We start from the raw sequence: 27,484 nt of genomic DNA, 5'->3' as shown, positions 1-27,484 counted from the left end.
CGCCTATAAGGCTAAGGTGGATTTGTGTTGATTTCCCTTCTGGAATTCCTACTCCACAGCCCAGCATTTTCTGGTTTTTGCCTGTCTAAGCTGTTGCTGTGCAAAGACATCAGTGCCATTAATCATTCTTAGTTGGAACACACTCTGTAGAATAAACATCCAGACAACCACAAACTTGGTATTCACAACCCACATGCACACAAACACTACAAGTCTCACATTTATTTTCAGTTAAAGGCACCCTGTTTACACATCCCATTTTTCCTGCTAAGGCTGTCAAAGTGCTCCATTATGGCAGCATCAGCTGATATGTTATCTCAGTGTTTCTATCACACTTAGACACACCAGTTTCTTCGAGGTGACTGACAGCCAGTACCTTTTCTCCTGCTTCCTTCAGGAGATATTCCCCTTCAACTCCTAAACCATGGCATGACACTGTGGCTGACTCATGAATTTAGCAAGGATATATGTCAGAGGAACAAGGTCCTTCAGTGGCAGACCCCCACCAGGAATACATTTATGCTATACTTTAGTGGAAGAACTCCTGTGGAATGCACACAAACACAGCCACAGGTTTAGGACTGCACAGGATTCTATTTAAAAGATTGCTTGGCATCACTCAAAAGCCCACATTTTTCTGTGTTTTCAGTAGCAATTGCTCTCCAGAAGTGTCACTATTCCAGCCTCTTTAAAGTCAAACCACAGAGCACTCCTCTGCCTTTTAGAACGTGACATCTGTCAAAAATACTTTTTAATTTAAGGTGCTGTACAGAACCATTAAAAGCAAAGGAGACAGTTACCCTTCTTAGCTCCTGCTCTGGAAGAAGCAGTGAAGAACTTCTTCACAGTAGTGACCTTTCGTGTTTTCTCATTGGTTTTCTTCTCCTCAAACTTTGAAAAGGTCAGTGACTGGGCCCCTTGGGTGCTCTGACTACTGGCATAGGCCTCTTCCTCCTCACGCTGAAGCCTGGAATTAGAAAAATACAGGTCTAATTTAAGTGCTTAAAAACAAGACAAATAAGCTAATTTCCTCTGCAATAATTAATTACTCATTTGACACACTGATTTCCCCTATGCCCATCTTCAGTTCTTGCTTCCTCCCTTGGCTACATGACATCCACCTTTTCCATGGTGCAATGGTCCAAGTGAGGGAAAGGTCAACATGTCCAGGGAAGATTAAATAGTAAGGTCAAAAGGGAGGAGACTGAGGTATAATCATGGTCACCTTCCCCTCATGTCACAGCCCTGAATTCTATAAGGCAGAAGTGAGGGGATAGACTGTGGGAGGATTTCCAAAAATCCATTCATGGCCTCCCTCCCTGCATCATGCTGAGTTTCACAACCACAGGCAATTCAATCCTCTACCCCCTCACTGAAGGGAAACAGCCTGTCACAGTCTCACAAATATTCTGGGAAACACATCATTGTTGTCATCATTTGTTTTCTAAGTCTTAGTAATAGATAAACTTGAAGGAATGGGGCAAACCCCCTCACTGCAACTCTGCTGGGTGCTCTGCAGAGACCAAGGTCAGCTTTTAATCTACAGGTACAAAGTAGAGAAGGCCAAATGTACCAATCCTTCAACTCTTCTTCCTGTGCAGGAGGATTAAAATAGGTTAAATTATATTGCCCTTCAAGATGCTAGAAGGTTGAGCCATTGTCTTTAAACATCCCTCCAGCTCAGGATGGACCATAAATAGTCTTGGATCTGCAATCTCTTGAGGCAGGAATTGTATCTTATCTGTGCTGACAAGCCTGTCTGTGCACTACAACAATCACAGCTTATCTGTGCCTTTAGTATCTCCCTGCTGAGCAGCTACTTATTGAAGAACTCCTTAAATACCCCACTGTCTTGTACAGAGATGTTACAAGACTGACAGCATAACTATCTGCTCTAATAATATTTAAGTTCTTAGTAACTGTTTAAGACAAATGTATGGCAGAGTTATAAAATGACATGTCCTCTGTCCTGGCACCTTTGGATTGGGCTAGAAAAGGTTCCAAACACTTTCTCTGCAGTTAATCTCTTCCAGTGCCAGACAGGAAAGAGAATTTAAAAAACAAACCAAGTAACTACTTCAAAGGCTTTGAGATGCCAGAAAACTCAGGGCTTCCAAACTATAACCATCAGTTTGGACCCAACTCAAGCTCAGAGACCTTCCACAGATGCCACCTCCTCCAGTGCACTTAATTAATAACTTTTCTTCCTTCCTCAATGACCTTGCTTAATGTATCACTGGGTAACTCGAGGTCTCCAAAGGGTTCCAAGCTCTACCCAGTTCCAACAAAAAGCAGTTGTAGCTGCTTGTATTTTCTCACTCAAGCACAGAATACCTCTAACACTCATTTTTAGGGTCAAGCATTTATCACACTAAGAAAGCTAAACTGTGTTGCAGAAAATAACTGCTAAGAAAAATTACCTAAATTATTAAAGCCAAAGCTTTGATGCTTTTGAACTTAACCCTGCAGTTTAAAAGAATGACCACAGACAAGACTAAAACCAATTTTTTCAATCAGCTGCTGAAATGTAAAACCATGGTGCTGGCTATGCAAGACAATAACTGCCAACTCCAGAGGCAGGGGTATTTTAATCAAAATTGTCACTTCCACCCCTCCAACTGCTACATAAAATTACAGATTTAAGTATGCAAATTAGGTCAAAGTATTTATTGAGAGGTAGGTGGGTGTTTACACTTGCTACTCATAGACTTTCTTCTGAATCCTCTTAAATTAGAATGTCATAAATATTCATCTTTGCATCAAGAGGAAGGTTTTAATTCCTGCTGGAAAGGTCAAATATGAGAACTTGTGATGAAACTGAGCCAGAGCAAATAGGACTAGAAAACAGGAGCCAGGAATAGTACTTGGTGAAGTCACCCTACTGCAAAAGCTGAAGGAATAAAGGGGGTTCTTTACCGCTCTGCCAGCTCCCAATCCTCTTGAATTTGCTTCTGCCTGGCCTTATGGTATTCCTCTCTCCAGCACTTGGAGCAAAATCCCTGCCAAGCAGGATTGCCATAGTAACCACATCCCTTCTTGCACAGGAGCTCCGACTGATCCACGTGGATTCCTCTGCGTTCAGATTTCAGGTTCATTTTCTTCCTGTTTGAAGAGCAAAAGGGTTAAAGTCAGAGACATGGCAACAGCCAGCTAGAAATAATTTCTTTTGAAGGTCTGCCTTTCAGAAGGAAGTCACCTGTTTTAATTATTTAACAGTTCCATAGCAACAAAATAAATGCCAGAGGAGGAAGAGCACAGTTATATAAGCAGGGAGCCCCAAAGCCAGCCCAGCATTAGAATGTGTTTGCATAGCTGTGACCTGCAAACAGCACCAGGGGCACAGCAGCAGTGCCAGTCACACTCAGGGAGAAGAGCCCGAGGCTCTGATCTCACCAGCACGTTGTTCTACCAGTCACAGGCACAAAGCAACAGAGGAAAAAAGAAATATAGGAAGTTCCAACCACCAACAAAGGGAGCAGGCTGAGTGAGAGACAGAATGAACAGGGGTTTGTGTTCAGACTGCACAGAATCACACTGGTGAGGCTTTAGGTATCATGTCTGATACAAAGAATGTCTTCAGAGCACAGCAAGGTATCCGAGCTGACCCAGCCAGGCACACTGACGTGGAGAAGGTGCATCTCCCTCTCCTGCAGTGCTCAAGTTACTCCAGAGTTAAGCTGGGTGCCTGCACACAGCACAGCTCTACAGAATTTATATATAGTGACTGCTACAAAAAGATTCTCGTGCCCACACCACCACTGTGCTGAGCCTGTCTTGCAGGGATCCAGCCCTCCTCTTCCTTTCCCTTACACAGACCATCCCACATGCCAGCTTGTTCCCAAAGGCACCTCAGATGCTGTGTTCTAATGCTAAATGCTGCATTCATTTGAGAAGAAAAGCAGCACAGGATCATCTGCATTAGCAACTCTAAGGCCTGCCTATTCAAATATTAATATCTGGATTACAATACTGACAAACACACACACACAAAATATCACAGTGAGGCACTGGAAAGCAGGTCTTGACCAGCAAATCCAGCCCCTTTTTCTTCCTGCCACTCTCAGCAGAGAGCTTTCTGTAAGCTGAGCAAACACCTCAGCAACTGCTCTCACACTGGCAATCAAAGGTGCCCCAGGACATCCTTCCTGCAACAGGAGCAGCAGATTTTTAAACCAACACTGCCCCATAGTCTGAAGATCCTGCCCTCCCCTCCAGCACATGGCTTCAGATCACACAAGGCAACCAGAACACACTTGGAGATGCCATGGATGGAAAGCAAGATGAAAAGTGATTTTCTTAATCTGAAGAATAGCAGTAGCTTGTCAGAATTATCTTGTTTTCCCCTAAAATTCTGCCCCAAACTCCTCCCTGAGTCATCCACCAAAACAGATGTGATGCACAACTGTCACTGCCACTGACAGTTTTCTACTAGAGGAAATAACAGCTATTTTCTTCCAAGATGGATTATCTAAGATCAACCACTTAAAAAGACTGATAATGTTTAACATTTCCCATTAATCTAATCAAGTTATTTTAAGTACAGTAACAGGAAACACACATGATTTTCTCTGAGGGGGGAATATTCCATCTTATCCATTAAGACTCCTTCTTCACTAACATCTTTTCTATCTTGGAAAGAAGTAATGAGTTTTGAAAAATAATCTAAAAATAGTTTCATTGTAGAGACATGTGTATTAAAGGAATCAGTCTCTTAAAAGCATAATTTATGAAGATACATTTTCGCATTTATATAGACAGAGAACAGCTGAATATTCTTTTCTTTCCCTCTGAAATGTCTGACAATTAAACAGACATTAATGTGTTTCTGCAAAGCAAAATAATAAAAAAAAAAACCCAAAACCTAGATTTTAAATATTTGAGAGCTTTACTTCATTCCCATATGGACAAACTAACAGAGAAACATAAATACACTGCCTTCACAAAAATATTTTGGTTTCATTTACTGATTTCTCAAGGAAGGCTATAACATACTGATGGTGTATGTTATACAATCTATCTGACAATCTACCTCACAGCCCAGAAATTAAACACTTACTGTCTGTCAGCTGCAGAGCCTGGGACAGAAATTGCACTTTGGCACTATCTGGATACACAACCCACTCTCAGAGCATCACACCTGCCCTTTACCACCAACTCTGAAAAGAAAAGGGAAGCAAAAGCCTGAAAATCTTTACTTGCTGCTGATTCAGTTTCAAGACCACTTCTTAAAACCAGAAGCTGCAGCAGCATTTTGATCAGAGGCTTCTGTTGCAGGTGCCTGTACTAGAAAAAAAACCAACGTGCCTAAAATGCTCAATATTGCCATTACTGGTAAAGCTGAGCAGTCTCAATGTTTTCACTGTAAACCACAGGGAGCTATAAAGACACAACACACAAAACCATCTTCATAACACGAACTTCACAGAAATTCTGTAGCACCCAAGGAAATAAAGCCCAGTTCCTCTCACCCACCACAGCAGTCACAACAGCTTTGCCACTGCAGTCTGCAGGCCCATGTCATGAATTCAGGTGTGTGTTTTTATCCGTGCTCCAGACACCCAGATGTTTTGAATAACATCTGCCTCTCTGAAAGCCACCGTGTGCTGTTTCTATGCCAGTTGTGCACTTTCACTCTCTCCAGAGATGCACAAAAATCAGCTTTCTGTGCCCACAGAGCTTTACCCACAATTACCTCTGGCATCCCGCTCACCCTCTGTGAACACCAGAGCTAAAAATAAGGTTCTGTTTAGTGTCAAAGTCCAGCAGCTTTCCCCAGGTCTGTAAACAGCTGCAAAGTCAAGGCACTGGAAAGTTGTTCTGCTCCCTCCCTTTCAAGTGTTTTCGATTGCAGTTACAGCAGCTCCAGATCCAGGGACCGAAGAGGTCACCCTGAATCAATAGGAAGAAGTCACATGCTGCACATAAAGCAGAGCCTTTCTGCCTCCTTCAAACAGAAAAGGCCATTACAAAAAAAGTTTTGCAGCCAATTTCTGCAGGTCAGCATTAACGTTTTAATGAGCAGAACAACCCGAGTTTTGATTAAACTGACGAAAAAAAACCCTCTGGAGCCAATTTTCAGCAGCTAAATCGCTGTGTACTTTATGATCTTGCATACCAAGAAATGTTTTGTTGGGACTTCTGAGTGTCCAAAATGCTTTTTTCCCCCCCTTTCTTGATTCTCTTCTCTCCCTCCCACCCCAGCTAAAGGTGTATCATTCCTTATTCAAAGATCAACTCCTCGATGTGTTTGCACAGTCACACCACTGATTTTGCAGGGTCAGACCTCTTATTTTACTCGTGCATGGCCTGTTCAAAGCTCAACTCTGAGCAACATAATACAAAACAAAGAACAAATTTGTTGTTTTCCTGGAGTCAGAGAGCAGGCAACTCCGAAGAGCTTTCATACCACCTGACCACTGAGAAGCCAGGAAAACAACAGTAAAGAAGGTAACAAACTTCCACATTATAAAAAAAAAATCAAACCCCAACCCAAACCAACAGAAAAACTCAGCCAAAAAATCCACAAAACTAATCAAGGACAATAAAGTATCAGAAGATAATAACTAAGTAACTAGTAAAATTGGGAGAGGTGATTTACACCAAACATCCTTCTTGCATCTCCTGTATCCCAGTTAAAACACATCTCCACAGCTTCAAAAAGCACCACATCTCTCTCCCAGGAGCAAACACCTGTAATTTAACATATACTCATACACTGCTTTTGTTTAAGTGCCTCAAATAGCTCTGCTGTGAATATCATCAGGGAAAGCAGGGAAATGACACCTCCTTGCACATCCCCTCACAAATACCATGGTACAGAATCTTCTTTTAAGGGTTTCTGTACCAGTACTACACCTCATCACACATTAATATCTATGTTAATTAGCAACATCCCTCTGAAGAGTTTAGAAAAACAATGGGCTCTTAGTTATTAATTTATAAAATCCCTTTCCCCTTGTTACTCATTTGCAAGTAAAAGCTTCTTGCCTCCCATTCTCCTCTGAAATGGAAAAATGGAAAACTCCTTTCCATGATCAGGATCTTTAAGCCCCACCTCACACCCCCTGTGTGTGGCTCCTCAGAGGGTCACTGCAAACGTGCTGCTACAGCCTGGCTGAAAAAGGGGATTTATTCTGGGCAATCCCAACCTGGAAAGCTGTCCCACTGCAGGCAAGCAGTGCATCTGTACCCCAGCCCCCAGAGGACGAGGCTGAGGGGACACCAAAGAGCTCCCCTGGTCTCACTGCCACCAGCACCCCCAGGCTGGTCCCCACCCCAGCCACAGCTTCAGCTGCCCATGGCCACGTCCTTCCAGGCTCTTCCACACGTCCAGCTTTGCTTTTCCAAACTGCAGAGACATCAGGAGCAGGTGAATATTGGTGCACAGTTGGTAAATCAGGCATGTGATTCATATTAACTCAGATGTATCTGAAGGGTTGCACATCAAAGGTCTCTGATGACAGATCAGATCTCCTTCTCCAACTTTCTCATAAGCACCTTACAGCAGTTTTCTTATGATGTCTGGTATGTGGAGAAAAACCCCAAGCCACTGTGGATTAATTCAAAATTAGCTTTTTACTTGCTTTAATGCAATTTATTCTGAAACTGTCAAATCCATCTTCCTATCAACACATTTTTCTTACCTAAATTTTTTCTTTTATTCACCTATTTACTTAGAGCAAATACATTTTAAAAAGTGCAATACCAACTCAGAGGTTTCTCATCTCTTGCTCACACTCCCAGGTTCTTCCTGTCGAGTTTGTCATCCAAGAAGAACATGCAACAAATCACAGCTCTGACTCCAGAAAATGGAAATTCACACCATTTTTTCTTTTTTAGGAAGGATAAACCAGCTGCCTGCCTACCAGTTCCTCTGTGCCTCTGTCAGAACTGAAACTGAGAACAGATGTGCAAACAGTTCAGGGTTTCAGTTACCACAGCCTGGGAAGCAGACCATGAACAAAACCAGCAAAACCAACTTTTCTGCAAAATACTCTGGCTGACAGCCACATCACTTTCCCCAGCACATACTTTGATCTGCCTTTGATGATTTACTAAAGAAAACACAGAAGGGGTTAAGACACAGGAAACACGAATTTTGTTATGAGTCCATAAATCCTCAGGCCTTTTTTGTCCCACAGTGGGGACTGAAGGAGCAGCAATCATTGCTCCAGGACACTGGACCTTTTGTATGACACAGAAAGGATTATATTTTAATTTTCACACAGACCAGATCACAAAATAGCCAGAAAAATTCACAGTGAACCTATTAAAGCAGGTATCAGTCACAGCAAAGAGCATGTGCATCCTTAGCTTTTATGTGGTAGGAAAAAGGGGCTCCTTCAATCCAAAAAGGATCTGTCACTGAGGGTGATTTAATGCACACATGAAAGACTAAACTTACATAACACCTTCTTTTCAGCAATAAACCCAAGATAGTTTTCATAACACATCAGGGTTCCCAAAGACTGCAGACACAGCTTTGGCTTCAGGAAAGGCACTGTGTGAAATACAGTTTAGGAGCAGCACAGATTTCCCATGGGCTCCAGCACCACCAGCTTGTTTTCCTTGTTCTTTTCCAGCTCCCAGGCTTGGAGCAGGCAGGTCCCTCTGCTGCCAGTGCAGGTTGTGTCACCACCACAGCGACAAGATATCGACTGGGTCATAAACTATTTATTAGTCCTGGATTGCTGAGGTCACCTTTGAGAGAAGAGCTGGCTGGAAAAGCTCACACACCAAAGCTGAACAGGAAGGGTCTCGTTAATCAATCTGTAAACACCTCTGGTAAGAGGCAATTGCAAGGCAAGGTATAATTACTGAAAGCTACGAAAAACAGTTTGGTAGAAACTCTTCACACTAACGCTGGAAATTAAAGCAGCAGCTTTGCAAGACTGTTCTGTAAATGAGTTTCACTATTAGTAACAAAGTTCACTAATGAATGTATCTAAATCAGGAAAACACTTACAAAACAGACTCATAACCCACGGGTTTGTTTTGGGTTGTGGCTTTGTTTTGGTTTCTTTTTGCTGTTGTTATTTTGGGGGTTTTGTTTTCCTCCCATGAAACCAACAGTCTTCTAAAAAAGCCTTTGGCACAACTACTGGAAGCAATCCACACCAGTCCTTTCACTGAACCGAAGCAAATGTGATTCAGCTCTTCAAGTTTCTTCATAGCACTTAATACACAACTTTAATTTCCCTTATTCAAAAACATCAAAGTGCTCCAAAGTGTGTTCACAACGTCTCATCACTCACTGCAACTGTTTGGTCGTTGATGGCCATTCCCAGACGTGGGATTTCAGAGCAGGAAAAGTAGGAAAACTGAGGAAGTCTCCAAACACACACAATGCTTACATGAAGTGCTGCTGTTTCACATTTTACTGGTGCCTGAATGCTACATCATACTTCAGATCAAGAGAGAAACAAGCAACTTCATTTACTAAAAATAAATTTACAAGGTAGATTAGAAAGTGCATGGAAACTGAGGGGGTGGAAGGATGGAGCAGGGTTAAGTTCTCTAACAACTGTGTATTTTGCCAGTGGAAAAGGCCCCTTAAAACGTATTTAATCCAAAAAACAATCCCTGACCCAAATGCCACAAAACTCCTAAGAGCAACCTGAGTGTTGAAATAGCAGTGATTCAGGTGTAACCCCGAACATTCAGGCATGTAATTAGCAGAAGGCTAATTAAACATGAGCTAATTTCCTCCAAAGGAAAGGGTGGGGCAATATGATCTCAGAAAATACAAAAGCCATTAGACAACTTGGGAATTAGGCAAGAAACCCAGCTGCTATCTTTGCTGTGTTCGCAGTTTTAACGTGCCCCTTTCTTGCAGTTGAGAGATTCCAGCTACAGCAGTTGTTTCCTTGGATAAACATAAAAAAATGATGCCAAGGAAACAAACAGTCATCACTGTGATGCCAGACAAGGGCTGAGCAGCCACCTCAAACAAACCACACTGCTGGGGACTGTCATTTGGAGGGGAAATTGCAGCCACTACTTCAAACCTCCAAAACCTCATGGCCACGAGGCTCCAACGCTGCCCAGAGAGCTCAGAGTTTACTCAGCTTGGAGATGTGCTTTCCCCCCTCAAATGTCAGCAGAGGCCTGAAGCTACAGGTTTGTTGGTCCCCATTAAATCCTTAACTCCTGCCTGTAGCCATGAGCACTCAGCTACCAGCAGGAGTAGCACATACTCATGAGTTAACAGACTGTGCCTCACCATCTACATGTGACTCACAACCCTGCTTTTCAATGAAATCACAGGAAACATCTAAAAACTCTTTGCACTCTTTCATTGGGAGTTAAAGAGGATGAAGAGGATTAGCTGAAGCTTCTCAAATCTCCTCAGAAACTTCTTCTCCACACTATGTTTTGCAGCCACGCTCACCTGGACACAGATTAAATTTAAGTTGGCTACAACCTCAGAGAAAAACTTCAAAACATCTTATACACTTTATACCTGACTCGTTACAGCATTTTAGCAGGACTTCACAAGCATAATTTTTAGGTCTAGTTTTAGATCACAAGTAGTTAATCATCTGGATAAAAAAACAAGCATAACTGGGGATTATATAGCAAAGATCAAGAGGGGGAGGAGGGAGCTAAGAAAGACTGTTCTATCTTAAATAACACTGCAGAACAAAATTAAATACCAGAATCATGGACTATCTTCAAGCTTATAATCAACAAGTTTGTTGTGTAAAGGGGTAAGTAAAGGGGTCTTGGGAATCACTATATTTGGCTTTTTATCCTATTCTTCCATTCTATTTTATGTTGTTTTGGGGGGTTTTTTTTGTCAGCAAAGCATTCCATTGAGCTACAATTCTCTTCCTAATCCTCCCTGCTACAGAACACTTGTGTACAACATCCAGAAGGCCAACACATCCAATTCCAGAGGTAAGCACTGTTCCTGGAAATCACCCTGTCCTTCTATGCTGGTTGGTCACTGGTCTCAATGGAGTCTTGAGTAACTGGAAAGCCAAGAGCAGCTCAGTGCACTTCCCAAAGTACTGGTGTGAGATGCTGCCAACACAAAGCCCTGCTTCAAAAACAGTTTAGTGACTATTGGGATTTAAATCATAACCACAATGCCACCCTTTCTCTAAAACCATGCAGTGCTGCTAATTCCCAGCCCTGGGCCAGATGAGGGCCTCACTCAACCCAAAAAAAACAACAAACCAGTTTACTTTTTCTTCTAAAACCCCCTCAAGCCAACCCAGCTCCACATCACAACCATGCTGCCCCTGCCACACACCAGCAGGATTTAGGACAGCATTGAACCAACCCCTCAGAGAACTTTTTTGTGACTCCAAGCACGTCATTCATCTTCCAATATCTCACACCCTCTCTGAGGGTACAGCCACTCCCTGCTGGAAGGAACAACCTGAACACTACACAAAGTGCCTCAAAGAGTGACAAACACCCACACAAGCATCCAAAACGCGCTGCTCAGCATCTTTAAATATTCTCCAGATTTCACCTGGCTTGAATTTAAAGGACTTTGATCCTCAGCCGTGCAGTGAGAAGCCAGGCAGTGGCAACACTTACAGGAAAAAAGTCAAAAAACTCATTGATCCACAAGGAGCTCATCAGGAAAACAGGCAGGGAGGGGTGGGGGGGAAGGAGAGCATATTGGGAAAGGTATCAGTGACACCTGCTCCTTGTTAACTATGGAAACAGACCCATGGAATTAAAAAAAAAAAAAAAGAAATTCTTTGAAACCACATTAAGTATATTAAAAAATATAAAAATATTTACACGTAACAAAAAGAAATTAGTTTTAGGAGCTGCACATGGAAGAAGACAAACACCCACAAAAGCATCCAAAACGCACTGCTCAGAGGCATCTTAAATAATTCTCCCAGCTTCACCTGGCTTGTGCCTAAAGGGCTTTAACCCTCAGCCGGGCAGTGGCAATACTCACAAGAAAAAAGCTAAAAACTCACTGATCCACAAGGAACTCATCAGGAAAACGGGCTGGGGGGGCATACTGGGAAAGGTATCAGTGACACCTGCCTAACTGCTGGAGCACACCCGTGGAATCAATATATAGAGATATATAACAAAGGTTAGTTTTAGGAGCTGCACACGGAGGAAGGTTAAGTTTAGCGTATCCCGACGCTGCCGCCCTGTGGGGCCCGGGGGACCCCCCGCCCAGCCCCGGGGAGCGGGGCCGGAGCGAAGCCCGTCGGACACCGACCCCCGACCCTTATAACGAGTGTGGGCGATACCGGAGGGTCCCCGCGGCCCCCGCACCCGGGGCAGGGCCCGCGGCCCCTCGGCTCTCACCGGCTGCCCCGGGCGGCGGGGCCGTCCCGTCCCGTCCCGTCCCGTCCCGCTCGGCTGCGCTGCTCCCGCGGCCCCCTCGGCCCGGCCCGGCCCGGCGCTGCCTCCGGCCCTCCCTCCGCTCCGGCGGAAGGGCGGGCGGCACCTCCGGGGCGGGACCGCGCACGGAAGGAAGCGGAGCCCGGCCAGGCTGGGCGGAGCGGCCCCGCAGCTCTGAGCGGGGATCGGAGCCCGGCCGGGCTGGGTGGGCTGGGCGGAGCGGTCCCGCAGCTCTGAGGGGGGATCGGAGCCCGGCCGGGCTGGGGGGAACGGCCCCGCCGCCCTGAGGGGGAAGCGGCGGGAGCGGGAGCCGGGGAAGGGCGAGCGCCGGGAGAGCTGCCCTGGCACGGCGGCACCGGGGCTGTTACACACACGTACATGTTCCTGAGTCCTGGAAATGCGAATAGATCCACGGTTCTCTTCGGCTTCTTGTTTTCCTCCCCTTCCAGCCCAGGGAACAGCTCTGCTCCCTTCCCTTCCCTCCCTCCACACACCCCCCAGGCCAGCTCCTCTGTTGTCGCCCCAAAGCCGGGCCCTGCCCCAGAGCTGCATTTGTGCTGACTGCAGCAAACAGAGAAATAGCCACTGCTATTTCAAACTCACTCCTCCTCCCATTCTCAGTTACCTGGTTGTGGTCTTTTTTTTTTCCCTGCCACATTGGGTCTCAGTCATCCTGCTGTGAAACAACAGGACAGATGGACAGCAAGGAAATGGTATTTTAGTTACTTCAGAAACATATTTCTGAAAGCACCCAGCTAAGCAAATCCAGAAACTTTGTTTTCGAGCATTGCACAATCAGGGACAGCTACTGGGACTTTCTCTGCGCTGTGTCACATGGACTGGAGGGAAGGAAAGAGAACTGAAATGATCTGACACCAGTCAGCATCCCCGGGGAGAGAGCAGACACTGCACAAATGCCATCTGCTAAGGAAGTGATGATGAACGACTTGGTGCCATTAAAACAGCCCAAGACAGAGATTGGTGTCTTAATTTTCATTTGCAGTCATGCAAAGCAAACTCGAATGCCAGGGAAGGTGAGGAGGGGCACCGCAGTGGCTGCAGACCAGAGGAGCCAGATTCCAACAGTTTTCAGTATAATAATCTTTTATTGCACAACACAAATTTATATCCACATTTTCTTCTATGTGTTTTAAATAAAAAACATAGACTATATATTACCCGAACTGAAAAGTCAAAAATATTAAGAAATAATACACTGCAGTACTCACAGTATTGAACATCACACGTCAACAGAATTATTAACAAAACACATTTGGAGAGAATTCCAAACCCTGATCATTAGCATCCAGGCTGGATTTTCAAAGGCATTACGGGTTACAATGCATAGACACATACAATTCATAATTCAGCAAAACAAAATCCATTTATAAAAGTCACAGTGAAAGTGGAGGTAAACTTAATACTAAGCTTGTGTAAGTAAAATGACTAAGAACTGCTGTTCTGGAAAGTGATTTCCAGTTAGAGAACTATATACAGGAGATAATAAACAGAGCATAATTACCCTCTGAAATCAGCTTATGTGCAGAAAGATAACAAAAGACTGGAGGGGGGGGAAATTCTGTGAAGTGAAATTCTGTTTCCATAGCCCAAAACTCAGAACCATCCTTGGTCCTCTCTGCTGTGTGTGAATGACCTGAAAACATTTTCAGTTGTTTACCTACAAATGATCAAAGAGATCAGCACAACTCCAGGAACCACAACTTAAAGCCAGTGGGGTCTATAAATTGCCCAGAGCTAAGTAGTTATTTAATGATGGAAGTGAAAGAAATATATCCCAGAGTTTTATAGTGAGTTCAGAGATGATTTTTCTACAGTCCCTGCTCTGAAGTCTTCTCTTACCTGTCCTGCAGTTGTGTCCCAAATGATTACTCTGCTTTGCCATGCAGAAAGATCCAGCTGTGGCATAAAGTTCAAGCAGTGTGACCCTGCAATCCACTGGATTTTCCCACCCTCTTAGCTCCCAGAATCAACACCACAGTGAACTCACACAGAAATGAAAGGCCAGTGGAAGCTGCCCTGAATTCCTGACAGACTGAGCTCACACAAATGGTGCTGAAGGTTCCTGTGCCTCACACAGAACAAGAGCTGAAATCAAGCCCAAAGAACACCCTGCAGTGGAAACCACCAGCTCTGACAGGAGCTTTTCCCTGCTGGCACTTCCATCATCTTCCTCATCATGTCACCTGTCCCATGTCATCTATAAAGAAGAATGAGCAGTGAGAATAAAGCTGGGAAGGAGGGTTCCCAGGGCTTGCAAATGCCAAATGAAGCTAGAAAATCATGACCTTTAATTATATGAGTAATTAGATTTTAAGGGAAAAACCCCAAACAGATGAGGGATTGTGCAGTTTATCCTTCAGCTCATAGCAAGCTGAAGGATAAACAAATGTAAGCCCTTAAAAGAAGTAGATCTTTACTAAAAAAAATAAGAAGAGTGAAATTAAAGTGATTATGCTATAAGTTAGTTTAATTGATTTACTCAGGTATTTTTGACAGTAATCAGGTTTTCACTGATTCTTTAGCAACTATCAGTCACCATATTGCAATATTAAAACAACCCCTTTATTTTAAAACAGACTAAGCATTCACCTTGCAAACAAATCTGAGGGTGCAGCAGAGAGAAGTACTAAATTTCCTGCACACAGAGTTGTACATCTGCAGGGGCAGAGGAGGGGGTGAGGCCCAGGGGGGATCCAGTCAGAGTCATCTCACTGTGAGTGTTCAGCCCAGACACCTCATCCCCTCCTGCCTTTTACACTTCAGCTCACAAAGGGAGCTGTGGGGGAGTGTGGATCAGCACCTCACCAAAGTGTTCCTTTAGAAGTAGTGAGGATCATCCCTGGGGAACACACTGCAGAACTAATTCCCTCCCACTTTCGTATCTCCAAAATCCAGCTCGAGCTCAGGACACACCTGAAAATGTATTCCCTGGGTGTGATCAGCAACCTCCCTGGGCTTCAGACTCCCCTGGGAAAACACAGATACACCGAGAAGCACAGATAAAAGACCTGGCCAACCCCTGACAATACATCCACTGGCTCAGAGCAGATTAGGGTTTAACAAAGCTATTGCTTGGAACAGTTTAAAATATCGACATCCTTCGCTTTGCAGGAATTTTAACAATCACTCAGCAAAGGCCAAATTAGGTGCTTATGCAAATCAGCTCAGTTCTCATAACAGAAGTGTTTGAGTTTTGCCTTCAAGGACTCTTGTGATCCAGACCCAGCCCCAAGACCACCAGAGTGAAGAATGGAGGGTGTGAGTGGATTAACAAGCCCTAATTCTCTTAATGACTCATTGTTGAGAATCAAGGAAGATTCCTGGTTTTCCTGTAATGATAACAGCCTTGACTTTTTCCTACATCAAACGCCTTTGGGATGAGTGATTTTACAAAATGAGGGCAGGAGATATCTAAGGCATAGACTGGCTTATCAGAAAACCAGTGTTTAACTCAACCCTTAGCACTCTTGCTAGTTTCAGGGGAGAATATTACAAAACTGAACCACAAAATCTCAAAAATATTCACATTAACAAGTTCAGGTATTTGCATATATTACATCAGGAGGTGTCTCCCAGGCAGACTTCCTAAAAACTTTAAAAAATCCATCAAAAGGGGGTCATGCAGAACTTCCTGCTGCGATAACTCACTGCTTTTGTTACTCAGGTAACTCAGACCTGAAGTGCTCCAAAACAAACCAGAGAACTCACACCCTCACCAATGCAGAAGCTGATCCCTCATTATAAGTTTTGCTTAAAATAAGCTTTAAAATAAAAATAAAAGCCCAGCAGTCTCAGAAGAAAACATGCACCACGAGGACCACAGAGAATCTGTTTATGGCTCAAAGGCTTCCCAGATCAAAGCTGGCAGCACCAAGGAGGACTGAAGTTCACCAAGGAGTATTTCAGATTCCTATGTAGGGTATTGGGTATTCAAGTTAAGAAGCCCACAGCAAGCTCAAAAGTTATTTTTATATTTTTTTTTAAGCTCTTGAAATCAATAAAGTGGCTGCTGCACATAAATATATTTTCAGGTCATTTTGAGTGATTCAGAAAGATGAGGTTTTTTCCTTCATTTTTAAATTTTCCTTTTCTCACCCTTCTTATTTTACAAGTGTAAAACAGATGCAGAAATACTGAATGTGCTGTGGAATTGGCCAAGTCATTTAAGATGAGACCTGATAATTAGACCTCCCTTTGCTCCCTGTTAAAAACCACTGCAGAGTGGATTCCAGAGGGAATGTTAAACGTTCCAGAGGGAATGTTAAAAAGAATTAGTCTTGTCAAGTTTTTTTCATACACACAGCAACATAAAACAATAGCTAACAATTCTAATTTTAAATAAGTATCCCCCAATTGTCCCACCAGTATTGATAAAAGCAGAATAATCACTGCAATCCAGATATGTGATCTGGGCTCTGAAAATATTTCAGACTTATTTGGGGGAAGAAAAAAAGTCAATTGTAATATGTGTGTTCCTGTGTATCAATTTGGAACTAAAAATGGAAAAGAGGCCTGTATCCAGCCTCAGAATATGAAATAAAAAATATATGTCCTTCAAACTGAATCAGCTAAATGGACATGCACTGTCCTTTTAATGATCTGCAAACATGATATTCACAGCAAGGTTATATTGATGACACCAGACTATTTACTGTGCCCAATTTGTTTCCAGTGCCAGCTCACAAACACAGGGATTTGAGGGTGTGGGGGTGGAAAAGTAGCTTTGTAGATGCTAAAGTGGCAAAAAAGCCAAGAGAAGCATGGAGAAATAGGTAAATATGTTCTAGCAAACCTCTGGCCTGGCTGGATATAAAGAAAAGTCCTAGAGGAAAAAAAAAAAAAGCAGTATTCCATAGGCATTGAGTTTAATCAGAAGCATCCACAATGTACAAAAACATCAATCCTGTTAAACACAGATTTAGTAGATCAGCTACTCACATTTCTGTTGCAAATGGAGAATTTCCAAAGTTATGCTACACGCCAAGAAAAGTCAATAATGTTACATAAAGCAGTGATTAGATTCTACTCCCCTGCCATCCTCCTGCACAACTCCTCTGCTTCTGTCAAAAAATGAGCACAGATTAGGCAAGATCATCTAAATGGTTGTAAACAAAGACTGCTTAGAACAGGGGCAGTCAATAAAAATAGGGTTAACCTGCCCAAATCCCAGCACAGAACGGATGTGTTTAATGAAAGCACGTGGGCTTAAATCCATGTTTTCCTTCCCATTATTGCACTGAATGTCTGCTGCCTCCAGGAGGACTGGAAGGATGAGAGCTTTGATTAAGGTGCAGCTGATACAAACCAAGATTTTCATTTTATCTTTTTGGGTCGGTGGTTTTCCTTACTTTTTTAAAGCAATGAACAGGGAAAAGTAATAAAATATCAGCATGTGCATATTAAGAAATAGCAAACGTGGTCAAAACAGGGGTTTTGTCGTCACAGCTTCTCTATAAAAACAGTGAGAAAATTCTTAAATCCAAACCAAAAAACACACTGTTAAAAATCAGACTGGGTCCTGTTTCTGCAAGTGGTGCTGAAATTCAAACCAGAGTTCTGTCCTGTGTAAATATATATGTGGGAAATGGCAAAAAAACACTGCAATTCTCATTGTAATCCCTAAATAAACTATGCTGAAAATCCTGAATTTAAATGTCTGAAGTGGACAAGCAGCCAAAAGTTTGTAAGCCTCAGCTTTAAGATCTTACGTAATTTTGGAAGAAATTGTGGTTTGCAGTTTAAGATTCCCTGGGAAAAAAAAATAAAAGGAAAATAAATGAAGCCAGCAAAGCAGCAAAGAAACCAAGTTCCTCTCATTGTAGGGAAGCTTTACTAGTCTCAGTTTAACTCTTAATTTTGGGTGGCCAAACACAAGTACAAGAACTTGTAACACAAAGGCCAATATTTAAGAAAACAATTTAAAAAAACTTAAGATCCAAATGCCATTTCAAGCTCTGGACTGGAAACTCAGCACTTGAAAACGAGCCTCTGTAAGTAAACATTTGCAAAGAGATCATTAGAGCCCCCACTACAGAGAGACAATTTACTAAAAATTGCTAAATTAAGTGCCTGAAAGTGTGACAATGCAAACAATTTGGCTCTTTTTTTGCAAGACAATTTGACCATAAAGTTTTTAGAATTATACTAAAAATTACCTCAGGTAACTAAGAATTCTGATCCCTGTAATTAATGTGTTTCTTAAGCGTTTTGGTCAAAAGCTTAATTAAGCAATATTGTTGGATCATCTAATCCAGTGGAATGCAATATGCAAATATTTACTTTTTCTCTCTCCTTAAGATTATTTGGAAGTCCCTTCAAGTGGAGTATTTTAGAAAAACAGCTGAGTTTCCTATACCTCACAAAACATTAATATCTGCAGACGTTTAAATCTCCCTTTTGGTTTTGGACATCAAGTAATTCAACTTTGGGATGTGGTTACTCATGTCAGAAGTGCAACAACTGCCTTCTGAAAAGAATGTGATTCTGCAATGGCTGCCTCTTTTGGCATGGAAAGGGAATTATTACCCAGATCTACTGATTTATAATTGGAGAAATATTTGAATAGGAAGGCTGAATTTTGTTTTTCCTCGTATGACACCAGGAAGGGTCAACAAGAATGATAAAAATAAGAATTAATTGTCTGAAGAAGGTGAGGTGAAGGAAGCACTTGTACTGTATCATCTGATTTTAACTCTAGAACAATGTTTAATATCACAGAATGTAAAAAGAGTCAGTAATAAAATAATATACATTAAATATTCCTCTTACTTCTGCTAATAGGAACATACATATGGGGTTTTCTCATTTACCAAAAGCCTTTGTAAATGACCTGATTCTATAGAGCTTCTTTTTTTTTTTTTTTGTAGATATTGTAAACATTTAGAATTTCTAAGGCTAAAAACAGGCACAAGTCTTCCATGGACAGTTATTATTCCTAAAAGCATTAAGGAATATATTCCAAATCTGCTATTCCTTGTTATAACAATAATAATAATTGAAATATAACATTATAATTCACAATGTAGATTCTTAATTAAAAAAGAAATACACCTTAATCCTGACAACAATTAATAATATATAGGGAACACTCTTTTTTCCCCCTTTTTTAAATTATCTATTACATCAAAATTATATTTCCAGAATCTTTGTGCTGGGTATTACTCAATTTTATAAAGTGGTAAGTTTAAGTAGGAACTAAAACATCTCTAAGTGGGTAAAGCTGAACCACATGTCAGCATTATTAGCACCCCAGCTTCCCAATAAAGCAGGAGAGATCTGCAATTCCATTCTGCAGACTGGGATACTAAAGCCACGTGGCTGGGGGCACCTTTTAGAAGATGTCAGACACTCCTCTCCACCATTCCCATGAGGTGATTTTTGTGTTGTGCCTCTTTAAGGTACCTGAGCCAACAGTCTGATGTCAGGCTGGTTTTGCAAGATTCCAGAGGTTCTTTAACCCCTGCACCAGGTTCCCTTTGCTGAGCAGCTCACTGACTCCAAGGAATGTTAGCAGCAATGCATTTCCAGAGACACGGTGCAAAAATACCCGAAGCAATCGACTGTCACCCAGAAGTCCTTTCATCCCTCGCGCCGTCCCGGACAAAACAACTCACCACCAAGTGATCTTGAACTCATAGATGGGCCTCTTGCAGTAGTAGTGGTTGATGAGGTGTTTGTCACACACCCCGATGCACTGGTGGTCCACAGTGATGCCCCTGTCAGACAGGTCTGTCACGATGCAGTGCAGCAGGTCGTAGACATCGGCCACGGCCTCCCAGGGCCCGAAGGACACATCCACCTCACAGTGGTGCTCAAACAGCTTGGTCTCGCTCTCACTCCTCTCAAAACGCAGGGAATTGAAGTGGGGGCACTCGTAGGGAGTGATGGGCATCTCCTCTTTGAAGACACAGACCTTCAGTTTTGCAAATCTGGCTTTTCTCTGCATAGCTCGGAGCTTTGCTATTTCGATTATCCGTTCCAAGTGATCTAAAAAAAAAACAAACCCCAGAACACCCAAAAATAGAGAATTACAACGAAGTATCAAGTAAAAGAGATCAAATGCAACTATTTCACGTGAAACATATTACTGCAGTGTTTGATGAGTTATTCTCAGCCTAACAGGAAACTGCATGTAGCAAAATAGACAGCAATCAAATCAATCTCAGTTATCTGGTGAACTTGGTGTCCTTACAATAGGCCCAAGTTTATTCAGCTGCAGGTCCTGACACAACAAAAGCAGAGAAACCCTCTCATTTAATAAGCCTTGCATGTTATGGCCTAGATATTGCTCCTTCTTAAATAAAAATCCACATCCTTGTAACAAATCTGACGTGGAGACCTCACAGATCTAAACAGCATGAAAAGCACATAATGAACTTCTCAACTGTAGTGCAATTAGCCTGGAAGCTGAAAGCAGACTGAAAGCACAACACTCGAATCACACTAGAAGAAACAGTCAACACTCCTTCATTTATTTACCTTTGTAATATGGCATTAGGCCCAGGAAAGCTTGTCTAACTTTTTCTCCTTTCAGAGGCTGGATATCCTCTAGATTGTCTAGCAATGGTCCTATGGAATAATACTGAGCTTCCTTGTAAACTGACCTCACTCGTTCTCTTGGTGGCAGGTCACCAGAGCGCAGAAAGTTAAGTATGTCTCTAAAAAAAAGGGCAAAAATATTATTAAGGAACACATTTCTGCCAAAACTGTTGCAGGTGGTAAAAGAGAGGAAATGCTGGATGTTTATTGTTTACTCTCTTGAGACAGAAATCCTTATGTTTAGACAGTAACTGAAACAAGTGATCCATATTCCCAACATCTGGTTTTAAAATCATTTGCCACGTTCAAGTTTCCAAGTCACCATTCCATATTTTGCCTCTGTTAATGTCAAAACTCATTCAAAAAAACATAATCCTATTTTAAACAAAAAGTTCAATGAGGAGGAACCACTTCAAATAGAAGAGGATACATTATTCCATGAGAAAGAGATTGTAGTCACTGTATTTCAAATTTAGGTCTGTGACAAAATAACATTTTCCTAGAGAAATATATGCATGGACATTTTATCTCACACAGATCCAGGATTGTATCTGAATGGATGGTTCATCTGCAAAGGAGGTTTCTCTACACAGGCTCAGGGCCATATACAGAATAAGAATTTTATAAAGAAGAGAGAACATTTCCTTGCAGCTCTGACAATGTTATGTGACAAGATTTTTTACAAGGAAAGAAATCACTTTGTAAGTATTAACTAACAAACTATTACTGACCTTCCTTAAGAAGGAATTTTGAAGGTGAAGGGATGTGGCACTACCAGCAAAAATAATTTTAAAAAAGAAATTCTTTGAGGCTTGGGCTTTTTTACCAGTTCTGTTATATCCTGTTTAAAGACTGAAAATAACATACTTTCAACTGTGTAAGAAAGCTAGATGCATTCCTTCCATTCCTTCTTTATCCTAGATACTGTAATATCAATTAAAAACCAGTGCTGTTCAAAGGAGCTTCCTATGTAAAGCAACACCAAACACATTCTTTTTTAAGACATCAAAGCAACTTAATACCTTGAAAGGAGACACTCTAGAGGAGACAGTGTACAAATACAAAACATTGGTTGCTTTTCCTTTCCCATTGCATAACTTGAGAGTCAAATGAATAGCTGTTTAATTGCCATATACTATTGGTATGTTTTGAGGGTGTGGATGCCAGCCAGCCACATTTACCTCCCACACAAACGGGATTTCACCAGAAGGAAAATAAACGTTACAAAACTTATTTTTCTTGAAAACTGACTTTCTTCAGGAAGAACTCTGGGAGCACTGGGGACACTGCACATACCCAAAGTAGGTTCCATCTCTGTCGATGAAGTACCTGCCTTCAGCATCCGTGGGGATGTAGTGCCTCCCGCTGAACATGGCTGCCAGCATGGTGTCCTCGTAACGCCTCAGGGTGGACAGTCTCGTGGTGAAGTACATCCCTCCCACGTTCAGGGGGACAACTTCTGGAAACTGCAAAAGCAATCACATCATCAGAGAGGAGCCTCCAGCCTTTTGCAGGGTTGCAGCTTCCAAAACACAGCGTGCGGTCTTTGCCGCCGTGACAAACTCCCCTTCCCTGCCCTGCTGCCACAAACCAGAGAGGTTTGAGGGTTAACAGCTTGGATACTTTGGCTTCTGGGTGCAATCAGAGTGGTTTAATTGTAGCTGGAATCTGAAACAGCAGATTCCACTCAGCTTTAATGCCAGATATTAATTTAAAGTATTAACGCCTCCTCTTGGCTCCCCACCCTTACACAGAGACAGACACACATGCAGAGGAAAAAAAAAAAGGGAAGAAATCTCAGGCCAGCCTTGGGACTTGCATTCAGTTGCTACTCTGCTGGTTTCTTTACACTGCTAAACCATACACTAAAAATCCCCAGTGATTTTGTATTTACATCAGGCCTAAGATCTTAGTATTACACTCTAAGACGCCTGAAGTACCAGAATAAACACTTCATTGTATTTCTCAACTCCAAACATGGATGGAACTTACAGCTAAAGCCGTCAAGCAACTGAAATAAATTCAAGAGACTTAGTTTTATTCAAACATTTAGCTACTAATGGAAACTGAACTGGGCATCCACAAATAGTCCAGCAAATAAATCCCGGATTCTTTGGCAGCTGAGCAGTGCGTGCTGCCATCACTGGACCTTGTCAGGTGAGCAGCACCGGGGAGCTCTTACCTCCTGGGGCAGCAGAGGTAGAGCTTGTCCTGCCTGGGTTGCAGTAGGAGTGGCCGGCTCTTGGAAATCATCCTCTGCATCCGAGCTCGACATGGCATCATCCGGGTTTCCGCTCACTTTGTTCTGCCCCGTAACTACCACCATCCCTCTGGCTCTGGGGAGCAGGTCTGCTGGGTAGGCAGCCGTGGCACTGCTAAACGGGAACACAACCCCCGGATCACCTCGGGCTGCCCCCGCCAGCCGCGGGTCGGGGCGGGCGGGACGCGTCGCTGGCCGCGTCACCCCGAGGGCTCACAATGGCATCGCTGCGGCCGGGAAATGAATCACGGCACGGATGGGACCCGCACCGGGGGCTCGGGCTGTGCAGGAACGCGCCTGGCAGAGCTTTCCCAAGGCCCTCCAGCCCCGGAGCCGCTGTCAGTGGCTGGGTAAGAGCCCGGCATCCATTGGCTGCACAGTGCAGGGAGCGATTGGCTCCGCCGCGCTTTTGCAGGGAAATGTCATTTGCTGGGTGGATTTGGGTGGCCGCTGGCCCAGCCTGTCCCTCGCCATGGGCGGGATGCAGGAACACGTCCTGCCATTGGCCCCGCGCCGGGCGACACCCGCGCTCCGTCTGTCACCTTCAGCCGCTCGCCGCTCGCGGGGACGGGCACGGGCAGGCTCCGCTCAGCATTCCCTGGCAAATTTTCCAGTCGAGGTTTCTAACCAGCCGGAGAAACCCGATGTCTCCGTGCCCACCGCATCACATCTCATCGCACACGAACGCGCCCATCTGACACACATGTATTTAATTCTGCTCATTATTCTGCGCATTTACTGCTAATTATCCATTTCCTTTCCGGCTTTCACAGCCCACCTTCAACCTCAGGACGGGATGGACTAACCAGCTGCACTATAAAAATAATAACTGAAAGAGCAGAGCAGCAAAGAGAAGAAACCCTGCTGCTCCCTCTACGCTGCATTATGTAAAATCCCTGTTTCCAGGAATGCTGTGGTGCCTCCAGCAGCATCACAACGCCATAACAAAGGCACTACCACAGGCTTTAGCTCTAACCCTGCAAGCTCCTTCTCTGAAATCACTATGAAATATAAAAAGAGAAGGATTATTTACACGAGTACATCTGGTGTGTTTATTTATTGACTAAACAAATGTTTCATAAAGGGTGCTTCCCATCAAAATCAGCAAGAAGAAATGACACAGAATTTTGAAAGACATGATTAATTGTATAATTCTGCTAATACAGTGCATTGTGCACATCATCAGCCTGTTTGTAGATCCCAGCTCTTAAAGGAAATGCTGCAAGTTCAGAAAGAGCCCAGACAGACCCTGGATGCTCCTGGGCAAAACAGATACTCTGCAGAGAGCTGATCAGATCACAGTCTCCACGTTCTGAGGGAGTGTTCACAGCCTGCTTTTACCAAAATTTGGATGTGAATTCTACACCCTGTTTAACACCATAATAAACACAGATAAATAGGTACCCTGAAGTGTCAAACATTCCGTTTAAGCTGCAGCTCGTTAAGAGGTTTGGGTCAGCTCAGGACAGGTATTTAACTTCTCTTCTCTACAGTTTATAACCATTTTTCCACCACAGTCCAATGCATAGGCAGACAAATAAGGATGGAAGGGCTTCTCAATGTCCACACCCTGTTAGCAATTTTAATATTTGTCCTGAAACAACATTTGTTCCGACATTATCAATTATCAAAACAACTCAACTACGCCTCACAGATAAAGAACAGACACAACATAAATGAAATATTATTTTGGTAGGGCTCCTTTAAAGAAGTAAACAAATTATCACCCAGAAACAGCTTGCAGAAGCTTCATTTATAAGATGCACAGTCAAAATTGAGTGAGCCTGTATTTACTGTGAATGTATTATTTATAATGCTGTCACTTGACACCAGTGCTTTGCCTGCTATTTCTAGTTCTCTTAAGACTCAAGATTGACCAAAAATGTGTTCTGTAATTGCCTACATTTTTCAAGAATGTCCCATATATTTCACTTAAATGGATCATCCTGTGAATAAACAACATTCAGCTCCATTAAGTACATGGGAATCATCGACCCCAGAACGTGTTTGGGGTAAGTTCCTCCATTTGGCACTGTACCAAAAAGGGCCTCTTTCCTACCAGAACTAGAGGTCTGAGAAAAAGGAATTCTTCCTCTTTCATCATCCTCCTTCAACATGACACCAAGGTTTAAGAAAAAAAAAACCATGAGAGAGCATACCTTAATTCTCTTACACCCAGGAGTAACAGCCTCCTTTGCCATTGGAACATTCACACAAACAATGCCCTCAACAGCGAGGTTTGGCAGACAATTCTCGGCCCAGGATTTCAAGATTAAGTTTAGTGGCAGTAAAATGAAGAGATGAATCACTGACAAGTTTAACCTGTTTTTTGACCTTCATTAAAAGGTGACTGAAGTCCCTCTCTAGGTTTGCTTCACCAGTTCACCCCCGGGCACGGAGCAGTGGAACACTGGAGTGGTGACAGGAGCAGAGTCTCCCTGAAAGAAAAACAGAAGCTGATCACTGCCCAGTTCTCTGACAGACACTCAGTTCTCTGCATTTCATGAAGAATATGCATCCATCTGTATCATAAAATCAAGAATGGTTTGGGTTGGAAGGGACCTTAAAGCTCATCTTGTTCCAACCCCCTGCCCTGGGCAGGGACACCTTCCACTACACCAGGTTGCTCCAAGCCCCATCCAACCTGGTCTTATCCTCTTCTTGCCACTTAAAGAACGTGCAATAATTATTTTTAATTATGCACAAAAATATTCCTTTTGTTAAATCTCTCATTAAAGTTACAGGGTTTGTTTTATTTATTTAAACTAAGTAAATGCATCCATTTCACTTTCAAATATATCTGAGTGCAGATCAACAGACAGTTAATGAGAAGGCATCATCAATGAACAAAATTATTAAATCAAATATTTAACTGAGCCAATGTCAGCAGCATCCAACTCTACCAAAAATACCTCCTGCCAGTCCTTCTACCTGGCATTTAAATGCAGAGATTGCTTCCTGGAGCTTTGTTATGGACAGCTCAGATACTGTCACACACACACCCACCCCCCAAAGACATCTCAGTAAATGAACTGGCCCTGCCAGTTTGGCTTCATTCCCCAGGGAATGATAGCAACCCTACAGCAGCATTAAGTTGGACTGGATAGTAAGAGTCAACAAAACTTTTCAAGGCTCTGCTGTTCCCTCAGCTTTTCTGTATTGGTTTAAACAACCTTTTCTTAAATACTTTGAGATTACATGAGTGTCGGCAAAGTGACACACCTAAAAAAGCTACATATCTACAAAAAAAGTGACATAATGATTAAATGGTCATTTTCAGTCTTTTTCAGTAAGGTACTGATGTATGAATCCATCCTAGGAGACCCACACAGAATTCAGTTCAAGGCTAACTCCTCGGGATGTGCTTGTTTTGAGGAGATACCAACTGGATTTTAGGAAGGCTCCCCCTTTTTCAAGAGAAACTGGGTCCCTGTGAGGTCACAGGAGATGTCACTTAGCAGTCTCTCCATACCTATCTTCAAAAGACTCAGATGATCAAAGGTTTGTGTGAACACGCTGGGACGAGACATGACATCCAGTAAATTCTCATAAATCTGCATCAGAACAGTGAAGGAGCACCCTGAAAAAGGGGGCAGGATACCTGAGCTGCAGTAAATGGTATTATACATTGGACTGTAAAATGCTGGACATTCTCAGCACCTCTAGGCATGAGCAAAAGCCAACACAGAGTATGATGAAGGGATAGTGTAACTTAACCTTTGCAGCAGGGAGCACAGACACGGTGTATGGGTGTGTATAATGGGACCCTCCATCACCAGTGACTTCCAGGGCAGCAGCAGGACAGCAGGGAGACCTGACTGGGAGCTGCGAGCAACCAGTGGGTAAAGGACACTGGGGCTGTACTCGCTGGTGGCTGGCACTGCCACCTCACACGGAATTCCACAGCTTTTCGAGCCTGGAGCCGCTCTGCACTCTGACAGCCGAGGGGAGCAGAGCATCACCCACGACCGGGCAGCACAGCCCCCAGGCGGGCTCAGGTGGGTACACCAGGCGTCCGGCAGGTAAATCAATAATTAATTAATAAATAAATAACTGTTAACTGTCACCTAGCGACTTGCTGGGGCCTCCTGCACAGTCTGAACGGAGCGCCCGGACGCGGGGCAGCGGCCCCCGCTCCGTCCCCCTCCCGCCCCGCGGCCCCTCCCGCCCCTCACCTGAGCGGCCCCTCCCGCGCTGCCGCCGGGGGTCGGTAGCAGAGCCCCGGCTCCGGGGGGAGCAGCCGCCGCCGCATCAGCCGGGGGATGGACGGGAGGGGGGCAGCGGGGCCGCCTCTCCCCGCCCGCCCTCACCTGCCCCGGCCCCGCGTCACGCAGGGCC

At 43.5% G+C, this 27,484-nt stretch overlaps 2 protein-coding genes across 18 annotated transcripts in view; both read right to left on the bottom strand.

The window, feature by feature from the left end:
- RABGEF1 (RAB guanine nucleotide exchange factor 1) overlaps positions 1-12,968 on the bottom strand; it is a 23,114-nt gene extending 10,146 nt beyond the window's left edge. For 3 of the 10 annotated variants that reach the window (XM_051809740.1, XM_051809741.1, XM_051809742.1), the window contains exons 1-2: positions 2,917-3,102; positions 801-967 (exon numbers count right to left, since the gene is read on the bottom strand). In XM_051809740.1, coding sequence (XP_051665700.1) covers positions 801-967; positions 2,917-3,095 — 346 coding nt within the window. In that variant the 5' untranslated portion in view covers positions 3,096-3,102. Of the gene's footprint in view, positions 1-800; positions 968-2,916; positions 3,103-3,196; positions 3,312-3,393; positions 3,492-12,291; positions 12,444-12,705; positions 12,823-12,952 lie in introns of those variants that run through there. The other 7 variants (XM_051809748.1, XM_051809749.1, XM_051809747.1 and 4 more) reach the window with 6 other exon arrangements.
- On the bottom strand, positions 12,952-27,484 carry KCTD7 (potassium channel tetramerization domain containing 7). Of its 8 annotated transcripts, none has more exons than XM_051809756.1 (7): positions 27,322-27,484; positions 26,619-26,726; positions 25,306-25,580; positions 23,069-23,261; positions 22,183-22,352; positions 20,827-21,005; positions 12,952-20,334 (listed from the first exon to the last, which is right to left on the bottom strand). In XM_051809756.1, exons 3-7 carry the CDS (start codon positions 25,353-25,355, stop codon positions 19,958-19,960), a joined length of 969 nt encoding a protein of 322 aa, XP_051665716.1. In that variant the 5' UTR covers positions 25,356-25,580; positions 26,619-26,726; positions 27,322-27,484; the 3' UTR covers positions 12,952-19,957. The 8 variants fall into 8 exon arrangements, with proteins under 8 accessions (XP_051665716.1, XP_051665720.1, XP_051665717.1 ...); XM_051809760.1 differs by lacking the exon at positions 27,322-27,484 and having other exon boundaries at positions 12,952-17,408; positions 19,962-20,334; positions 26,619-26,730; XM_051809757.1 differs by lacking the exon at positions 26,619-26,726 and having other exon boundaries at positions 25,306-25,584.

Source organism: Manacus candei, unplaced genomic scaffold (assembly GCF_025592945.1).
Source record: "Manacus candei isolate 608988 ecotype Guabito, Panama unplaced genomic scaffold, ASM2559294v1 h1tg000076l, whole genome shotgun sequence".
In the NCBI taxonomy this organism is placed as follows: domain Eukaryota; kingdom Metazoa; phylum Chordata; class Aves; order Passeriformes; family Pipridae; genus Manacus; species Manacus candei.
Note: the sequence above shows the minus strand (reverse complement) of the source record. Positions and strands in the feature narration are given on the sequence as shown.